General features: G+C 37.4%; 1 protein-coding gene across 1 annotated transcript in view; it reads left to right on the top strand.

The window, feature by feature from the left end:
- The window catches only part of LOC110027474 (ubiquitin-like modifier-activating enzyme atg7), a 23847-nt gene extending 19475 nt beyond the window's left edge, over positions 1–4372 (top strand). The window contains exon 14 of the mRNA XM_020728918.1: positions 4032–4372. Coding sequence (XP_020584577.1) covers positions 4032–4202 — 171 coding nt within the window. The 3' untranslated portion in view covers positions 4203–4372. The remainder of the gene's footprint in view (positions 1–4031) is intronic.
- Positions 4373–10521: the final 6149 nt, after the last annotated feature.

Here is a 10521-nt window from a genome sequence, read left to right as displayed (position 1 = left end):
CTTAAACAAGAACAATAACATAGAGAGTATATTTAGGCCCCTAACTTAACTATTCCAAGCATGAAACAACTTCCAACAGGTATTTAAACAAAAGGATACCTCATGAAGGGTTAAAACAAGCCACCAAAACAATTTATAGGACCCTCCAAATTAAAGAAATTCCTTTTTTTTTCATAGCATATGTTTCGAACAAGGCAAAGCCACATGAGACCAAAACCGAACCCAACGAGGGGCAAAATCGAGCCATTCAATGGTAAAACAACTCCCCCTCAAACAACTCCCCCTCAGCAACTCCCCCTCAGCATGTATTTTATATGAACAGGATAGTATGAAGTAAAGAAGCATGCATAAATCTCAAAGCTAACATTTCAAGGCCTCCAAAAATTCCTTTTCTTTTCTGAACCAATACTTGAAAACCAATATTTGAATGAGAAAGAGCAGTGATAAATCAAACACCAAGCCATCAAGATAAACTTCAAGAGACTTCCAAAAATAAATTTTTCCTACTCCATATAGATTTCAAACAATTGAGGCAACCACATGAGCTAAAACCGAGCTCCACATGCGTGAAAGACCAAATAAACCTTCCAATGTCTCATGCTAGATAAGAATAAATGAAAAGCTTCATGATACATATCCTAACATGCTTGTAAGAAGAGCTAACATTGTCTCAAAGCCATGTTTCAACCCTCCTAATTGCTTCCGATAGAAATATGCTACAATAAATAAAAACATGCCATAGCTTCACCACTTTAAGCAAGTAATCAGGTTTAACTCCTAGAACATGCTCACTTTTTTCATTTCTAGATGCTTGAGTACCAAGTAATTCAAAAAAAAAATATAAGTGTAATATCACGTAAGCATGCTGTATCGTCTACTGTACTAAGCTAAGGGGCTCGGCAGAGAGAGAACCGAAGAAAGACAGGACACAAAGGGGGGAGAAAGTACCTCCCTGAAGCAAAGAAAAGCCACACAGAAATTTTCAAAGCAAACCTCCACTTCAATCCTTCCTCCAACAGTAAGAGGAAACCAACCCAAATACAACAGGCTAAAGAAGTAAGTGAGAAAAGAAAATGACAGAGTTTTCCCCCCTCAGAGATTTTCGGCCGCTTGAAACGCACCAAATAGAGTATCATATAAACCATAGAGAAGGAGAGGGAATGATTAGGGGATCACATACAGATCGAAGGATCAAGAGGAGCAGACGCCCCCATACGGGCGTGCGAGAGGCAGAGGATGAGATCATCGCAGAGGATGAGATACGATAAGAGATGGGTCGCGGGATCGTCCCGCATGCGCGAGGCGAGCGCGGGAACGAGACTCCAACGACGCGAAGGAGTGGGCCAGGCGAAACTGAGCGAACCGCGGCTAAGGCAGAGGTCCACAAGCGCGAGAGGAAGAAACGGGAGAGGGGAAAATGAAATTAGGTTAAGGATTTTTAATATAAGTTAATAATAATAATAATAAAATTTTTTTTATTATTATAATTAACATTTAAATATGTATTTTCCCCAAGAGACGCCGTCGCAATGAAACTAACGTCCCCCCTAGGCAAAGTCGATGTTCCGGACGCATCGGCGCAGTCCGTTTCGTCATTTCGGAGTCGTCCGGGCAACCTTGTCGTCGATCGGGTCAAAACGCGTCGCAATCCGAATCCTATCAAAATTCCGGTATGAGTTCAATCAAACAGGACGGTGCAGAGAACGGCGGTGCCAAATCAACGAGTACAGTCAATCTTAAGGCCGACAGTTCTATAGGAATACTCTCTGAGTTTCTTCGGAGTAGCCTTACATGCTAAGCAATAACGGTCAAAACTATTATATGGAATGCCAAGTTGAGCGAAGAAAAGTTCAGAATTGCTAACGGAGATGGGCTCCTTCACTAGTTTTCTAGGAGTAGTCGACAGAAAGATCATACGGCTAGATCCTAGGCTACTAAGGAGGAGAAAACTGCACCTCGACCGAAAGCGAGGTCAACAACTACAAATCCTATATTGTTTGAATGGAAAAAAATTATAATGGAAATAACTATCTAAACTTTTGAATTGTGAAGTCCTTTCTATAAGAAAAGAGCTATCAAGCATCTTTTTATTCTCTTTTTGATACAAATAACTCTAATTTTATAGTGGTACGAAACAAATTTCATAATAATATCATAGTTATGAAATATCATGATGCATGAAATCAATAGATGATACATGTTCCTAGCCACTGTAAAATATGGTTGGAAGTCACCAAACAGACTTGCTCGAAAGTTAAAGATATCGCTTTAATATATGAGATCAAGACAAAGCTTTCAAAAACCAAATTAATCTGTCATTAAATGTAATGAAGGTCTATTGGTTAAAACTAGAATGCTTTAAGGTCTCAAGATGAAGTATGATGATTAATTGTATTGTGATTCTTAAACAATTTGTAGAAAGACGGGATTTAATTTTCTGTAGTTCTCAATAATAAGTTTGACTAAGTCGCTATTCAAATCTTGAGCAGAGAGAACATACCATCCGTAGCTAAGTTCTTACTGATAAGAATCGAAAAAAGAGCAAGGATAGTAATGCTTGATACTCTTAGATTCGAAATATCAGTCATATAGCCACAAAATCACAAGTTGAGGGACTTGTTACTATCAAATTTTTTCGAAATGATGGATAAAAAACTTTCCTTAAAGGCAACTTGTGGTGCACTCACTACATGAAAAATGGGCTATTCAAAGAGGAATGTTGGTAACTCCACAAAAAGTTCAAAGGCTATGGTGAAAATAAAGGACAATTAAAAGGTTAGTCTTATCTTATTGAACCTGAATTTCTCAACTTAGAAGAAATTGACATGTTAAACAGCTTAATTCCCTTGAAAAATTTTCCAGATTATGCTCTCTAGCATAAAGTGGTACAAATTTTAGTTCTTGTACATTTATTATCTCTAGTAGTTTCTCTATTTGGATGATAGATTGAGGCGCCATTGATTATATGATAGGCCTTATCAACTTTTTTTTAAATATGCAATCCTATCTCAATAATAAAAAAGAAAAAAAAAATTGTCAATTGCTCTCTAATCACTAATTTAAGTCAAGCAAATATTTTTATTTCTCTTGTATTTACGTGCAACAATTTATTATTTATTTCTAACCTAAAAATAAATTTTGTCTATTCATAAGCTCACCAAAGACTACAATTGCTTACAAATCTTAGTTTATTTTAAGACTTCATTCATTGGGGAAGGATGATTGGGCAAACTACATAAAAGGATGACACCATTTGAGATCATTATTATAGATGAAGACATTTCTTTTAAAAGCCCGACAATATATATTTCATTTTATTTTTTATTAGTACCTACATTAATTTTTTTTTGTGAGATCTGTAAAATTACTAAACATCATAGAGTTTAATATCCTGAAATTGAATCTAGATATTCAAGAATTCAACTCCTTCTTTGATAATTTACTCAGATATTTTGTGACCCTCAAAATCCCTTATTACTTTTAGAGTTAAAAGAATTTGTCACATTCATTGATGATTTCACTCCGATGATATTGGTTTATCTTATCAAATAAAATTCTAATATTATTCATATTCTTTTAATCCTTATTTTTATGGTTAAAATTCAATCAAGTGTCAAGTTTAAAAATTGTGATCAATAATATTTGAGATTTCTTCTTTTTTCAATAAAGAATATAATATTTATCAATCCTCTTGCCCTGACTCTCACAATAAAATGAGGTTAGATGGAAAAATGTGTACCTTTTGTAAGCTATTAGGACTCTTCGTTTATAAGATCTAGTTTCAAAATTTATTGAAGAGAAAGCTGTCATTACCTTCACATATCTCATTACTAGAATACCCCTATGAGTGGCTAAAGGTCCACTTATTAGAGATCAGCTCTCATGCTAGCAAATTGGAAATTGTGGTAAATTTGTGTTGGTAGTGCTACGGCAATCACAGTTTTTAAGTGGACCTTTTTGATGCAATTTCTGGATTGGACATGTTTGTGGTTTTTATTGCATGCTGAGGTTTCTTCATTTGGCTGTTTCAGGTGGTTTCAGAATATAGAAGAAAGGGAATGGAGTTTGTTTTACAAGCCATCAATCAGCCCGCCTACCTAGAGGATCTCACTGGTTTAACGGAGCTCATGAAATCAGTGAATTCTGTCACCTTGGACTGGGATGAGGATACTGATGAATCTGGTGCCAATCTGAATGACTGAGGTAATTTTATAAATGTACTATGTTATGATCATGCTGCTAAACATTGTATTGTCATAGGATACCATTATTTGCACTTCCTTATTAACTATTCTTTTAACTGTGATATTTAAAGGCAAAATGTAAAGAAGAAAAGCTCTTGTTACTTTGTGTAAATGCTCATTCTCATTATTTTCACACTACATTTTGGTTTTTTTCCAATTTTTTATAGATTTTAACTAGATTTTACTGTTACAATTTTCTATTTGTGGTTATCGTTTAAATGGTTGAGGGTAAAAATACTTTTAACATACCACTTTCTCTGGGCTTAGTTTTGACTTTCTGAGGTGGCGTGGAAATCTTGTAATGTTTTGGCTTGCTTTTCTGTTACAAAATGTACCACTGGTTTCTCCTTGAATTAAGATTGTTCGGATTTTTCCTTTTGCTTTTTACCTGAATGCTCTAATTGATTGACTACATATTTCCAATAGGTTGTGAGTTGTAAATTCATAAGATATTGATGTCACAAAATAGGAACAAAATAACTTTTCCAATTGACTAATAAATAATATTAGCTCATGTGGTATCACTCCCCCCATAATACGTAGGCAACTTCTACGTTGGACTACTCCAGTTTCAGGTCTCTTAGTTATTAACATGAAACACATGCTTGATTAGCCTTCATATTGCAATAATCCTTTAAGAACTGTTTTTTTCAGTCCCCTTGATTCATATTTGAATTTTCACAAAAGCACAGCGTTGGGTTTTATATTACTTTTATCTATGTAAAACCTCTAATGCACATCATAAATGTTAAGTTTTTAATGAATTTGACTCCAAAATTTGGGAAATATTTTCCTGTTATGAACGCCCCTTTGAACGTTAAAAAGCAATCATAGTGCCGATGGGTGATGCATGTTGGGAAGTTGTCTAGAGAGAGAAATGTAGTGGTTGCCTAGAGATAATACTTTTAGGAGTTGGTGAAGAGAGAGATTGCGGTGGAAGGGAGAAAGAAGGAACATTTAAGTGACTTATTTTTCAGCTTTTATTATGCAGAGTGGGGGTGTTTCTAACATTTAGAAAAAAATGGCTACATGTTGGAAGAGATAAATGCAATATAGAATTCAGTCTCAACTAGCTGTGTAACCCACCCCAAAATGGTATGAAGTGAAGCTGTTTGTTGGACCCCATGTGTTGAGAGGAACCTTGATGATAGCGATGGTGGAGCACATGATGATTTGAGCGTGCACTTCAGAGCTGAGTGAGATATGTGGATTTAGCTTCTTCACTGTTTTTTCTTTCTGAACAACTATTACAATTATGCTTGGCTAAATTTTCTTACCTTATCTTTTTTCAAAAACTTTTGAAATGGGAAGCAATTTGTTACAATCAAAATTGCTAAATTATAGCAGTTGTAAGAAAGCTGGTGTTTGACTTATTAAAGGGGAAATATATATAATTCCAACACCTTTCAAGACAAAATATATGTTTCCGATAGTTGTTCTGCAACCATATTCAAAGGCGACTGCAGCCACCCAAATGGATTTTAAGAGAGATTTAATGGCTTGCCCAAATGGATTTTAAGAGATATTTGATAGCAAGCCGTTGAAAACAGCCTTTAGGGGGAATAGAATATTCTCAGGTAGTGGAAGCAAATGCATACTGCATAATTTCACTTACTGAATCCACATTGGCTTGTAAGGGCGACGAGAGTTGCTAAGCCAAAACATGGATGTAGTCAATATCAGATGTGAAATTTTCAGTTACAAGTGATAATTTTTAATCAGAGCTTTATATGAGTTGAGTTGAACTCGAGTAATAGCTAACTTGAGCATGGCTCGCCTATCTCACAATAGGCTTGAACTTGAGCTCTCACGCTTATAGATTGTGCTAGGGCTTGGTTCGTCTTATAAAATTCCAGTTTGAGATCAGCTTGTGAGCTTGAGTTCTTCCCCCGAATTCTCAAAATTTTAGACAAAAACTGGCAAGGAAATACCTGTGGGGCTTGCTGGAAAAAAGGATTTATGAGGGATGTTGTGACTGGAGCTCGTTGAGTAAGGCATTGATGCGGTCAACTATGAGGAAGTTGTGGCGAGAGCTCGCTAGAAATGACATCAACAAGACCAGTGGTGAGGAAGTCATGATGGTAGCTTGTTGGAGAAGACATTAATGGGATTAGTTGATTTTGAAGATGAGTAGTTAGTGACACTTGCAGCCTCCGAAGTATGCTTGGGTTTAACCTAACGTTGGGGAACTTGGACTTAGAAATTATTTATTTTTTTTTTATTTTCAAATAAAGCTAGCTCGTGTGCCAACGAGTTAAAGCCTTATCAAACTTGAACTCAAGCTCATTATCAAGTCAGTTTGAGCTTAGCTCGTGAGCCGGCCTGGCTCAATTATACCCCTACTCTTATTAGATATGCATGCATTGGGATGTGATCGATGGATATTGGATGTCAAATTTTCATCTAGAAGTGATGGAATGGGAAGATGGGGTGGCGGGTGCTTAGTTGTGGAATGTGTTGATTGATGACGGTGAGTGCAAACTTGAGGGAGTTGGATTGTGGGCATCATCTCGAGTAGGATTGAGGGGGTTGACTTGAGGGAGTTGGTTAGTACTGCTAATTTTTTGGGAGTTCTTAGCGCTTCAATTGAATAGAGTTTTTTTTCCCTTCTAAATGAAGAGGATGAATAGCAGTAGAGATACTTGTCCGGTTAACTTTCTGCTAATTTATGACATAAGAAACATGCAATTTTCTTTAAGAGATTATGCTAATCTTAGCCAAAATAGTAATTGCAGAGCATTGAAGCTTGCTGATTTGGATTGTCTAACGACTAAGGGTCTGTTTGGGGCAGCTGCAACTTATCCAGCTTCTGCTGATAAGCTCTGCTGATAAGCTGATAAGCAGCTTATTCTGATAATCTGCAGATTATCAGAATAATCTGTCTTGCTGTTTGGGACAGCTTATTTAAAATAGTTTAATGGTAGTTAAATGACATTTCTGCCCCTGTCCGATAAAACTGTTTGGGGCAGCTTATTTAGAATAACTTATTGGTATAAAAAAAACATATAGTACAGAAACATACGATAATCACAGATCAATTTTAAAAGATTCCATACAGTTCTCACACTCTCAAGGGTATCAGGATAACTAAAAAAAGTAGAAATACAAGTACAACAATAATGAGAAATATTAAAATGTTTAGCTTCAAACTCTGACTACGGCGGTCCTCATCTGCAGTCACACCGGCGGTCCACATCTGCAGTGTCAGCCTGAGAAAACATCGGTTTCATATGACTGCTGGCATGACTACTGACAGTATAATATGTGGGACTATCAGCCCACCCGAGGAAGGAAACCGCAACGAGCTGAAACACCTCTGACACAACCATAGAACTTTCTCCCAAAGTTATGCTCCTGACGTGACGAATGTCTTCGGATGAAGTTATGTAATGTCATTGTTGCAATCACAATATGAACCTGCATTTGGAAATAATACGACGACATATCACGTAAGATGACCCACTTCTTTTTCCAAACTCCAAATGTTCTTCCAAATGTTCTTTCAATTAACCCGCGTAAAGATGAGTGACGTTTATTAAACATTTCCTTGCTGCCACGTACTGTGCCACTAGCTCGCTCGAAATCAAGAAGATGATACCTTATGTCAGGGTAGGGCTTCAGGTATCCCCTTTGCATATGATATTCTGCATCAACCAGATAATATTTTGAAAATATTTCTGAAAATATTTCTGAACTGTACTGGATAACATTTCACCAACCCATCTATCTCCAACAAAGGTGGATGTCATGCGGGGAATGCGAGTAGTGCTACGCCGGTAATAATCCAATAACAACATCGCAAAGGCTGTAGCAAATGTCATTTTCTTACGACGTTCACGTTGTGGATCCATCCTAAATGATTTAAAATATAAACATTAATAGTCAACTATCCAAATATAAACATTAATAGACAACTATCCATAAAAAAAATTATTTTCACAAATCAGCCACCCAAATAATACTTTCTTCCAGCATATGATAGATTAGTTCAGCATAAACAAAGATGAAGACAACCCTTCTTGAAGGCTAGATTAGCCCCCAAATATCACTACATATGTAAAAACATGCTAAGAAGATAAATAGATAGCCTATACATGCTTGAGAACTGAACTACACCTCCCTCATAAACTTACTTTTAACTGAATATCATAAAGCATTTAAAATACATTCCACCAGCATGCCATTCTCGCCCAAAGGTGCCACCCTGGAGCAACCTTGGCCGAGCAAAACATAAGACGAAAAGGGCACAGAGGAGGAAGAAAACATACCTCAATCAAATCTCTCTTCAACAACAAAAGAAGGCCAAAGAAAGCTCAAACACCAAACCCAAAAATTTCAAGAATAAATTTTAGCAGGGCCTCCTCTTCTCCCAAAATTTTGGACATATTCAGTTCTTAAAAAAAACTCAAATCTCCAAATGCAAGAGCTGAAAATCCCAAAAATCCAAAACGTATGGGATCCATTTCGAATTTTCATTTTTAGATCATAACTAGAAACCTAAAAGCTTCGAAGTTGCCTTCTAGCCCTCAAAAAAACCAAAGGAACACAAAAAAAACCAAAAAAAACCTTCCAGAAAAAAAACCTTCCAGCCGCATATAGATCGGTAAAGGAGAGCAAAGGAGTGGGGCGATCTCACCAGAAGTGTACGCATGAGATCGGTGAAGAAGATCACGTGGGAGAGCGCGAGAGAGAAACCAGGGGCACGAGAGGAAAATAACGCACGATAAGCCCTAGCCAACGCCGAACGAAACAAGGCCCCCGCGTCCGATGGATAGAACAAATATCGGCCCGCGATTATCTACGATTCCGAAACGCTCTTACGAACGCCCAAACAAACGATGCGGCAGCGTTTGAAAACGCTGCCGTAGCAAAATAATCTGCCCCAAACAGGGCCTAAAAGAGACGTAGGGGCCATGGCTCTTGATCAGTCCCGAGCTTCCCAATTTAGGCCTTGAGAATCAATTGAGTGAGTTTTGAGCTTCCAAGTAAACATGGCTTGATTTCCATGAGTAATGCTACAATTCCTAAATTGACTTCCACAACTTTTGAAATTTATTGATTATAGTGTATTGATAATATAGTTGTTTATGATCTTAGGTTAGTTCAAACAATATACATGATTGTGCTCTCATTATCAAGATTGGTACTTTGTTTATGACGCAGGACTTTTATGGCTGAACCGGTCGGTTTGCGGTCCAATAGGGAGGCTGGACCGACCGACTGCTGTTGAATGGGAATACCGCTTCACTGCTGGACTGGCTGATTGCTATTGAGTGGGAAGACCTCCCTTTCCCCCTCTCCTCGTACCTATCTTAGTATAAATACGTTGTTTGTTGTTTTAGGGTTCAACTTTTGTCTTCTTGATTTCTGATTTCTATCCAACTTGTCGTAGGCGACTATTTTTTCGTCCAGGGTTGTATCCAATGGCGAGAAGGTGCTCTGGATATATCTTGTCTAATGTAGCGATCTTTTCCAAAAGATTGAGGGGTGCTCTGACTGGAACTCAATCCCACCGGAATAATTATCCTTTCATATTCCCTATTCTCGCCCGCTGCCATCCAAACCTATGCCTCAAACCCTCTGCTTTTGATGTTCCCCCTCTTGCTGCCCTCCCTGTAACCGAAAACCCCTCTTATCTTTCTACCTCGCTTGTATCACCCTTTATCCTACTTTCCCTATCGTAACTTTCCTTTTCCACAATTGTCATAACTCCACTATACCACCCAACTGATTGCCACGAGCCCTTTCCCTTCCCTCCCTACTGCCGAAAATCCATTCTACCTTCCATCCTATTATCGTAACTCGTCTCCCATATCGTATACTACCCCAACGGTCCCTCCTACACCCCACCTATTGCCTCACCTAACAACCAAACCTTCTGCTGCTATCGCCTGGCCGCAATAACCTTCTTGTTACTGCCACCCCGTTTGTGTATTTGTTATCATTAATTTCTTGTTTTGAAGAGTCTTCATTGTTCCCTTTTGAAATTCAACAATAATATTTGCTTTAGATTGTGGTTTAAGTTCAAAGTATGAAAGTTTTTTCTTTTTCCTTTCCCCCACCATTAAATTGATTTGTCGAAATGAATATAGTAAATAAGCTCACAATATTTTTTATGGAAAGAAATTGGGCTGCGATATGTTGATTAAAATTTTGATTTGCATGGATCTTGAACTTTTTGAATTTATTTTGAGATATTTATGATACAAATGTAGAATTTTTTTTTGCTTATTACCTATGGATTTTGCGAAGCAAGGATGTCATGTCCCATTTTGGG

This window comes from Phalaenopsis equestris, unplaced genomic scaffold (assembly GCF_001263595.1).
Source record: "Phalaenopsis equestris unplaced genomic scaffold, ASM126359v1 Scaffold000428, whole genome shotgun sequence".
Taxonomy (NCBI): Eukaryota; Viridiplantae; Streptophyta; class Magnoliopsida; order Asparagales; family Orchidaceae; genus Phalaenopsis; species Phalaenopsis equestris.
Note: the sequence above shows the minus strand (reverse complement) of the source record. Positions and strands in the feature narration are given on the sequence as shown.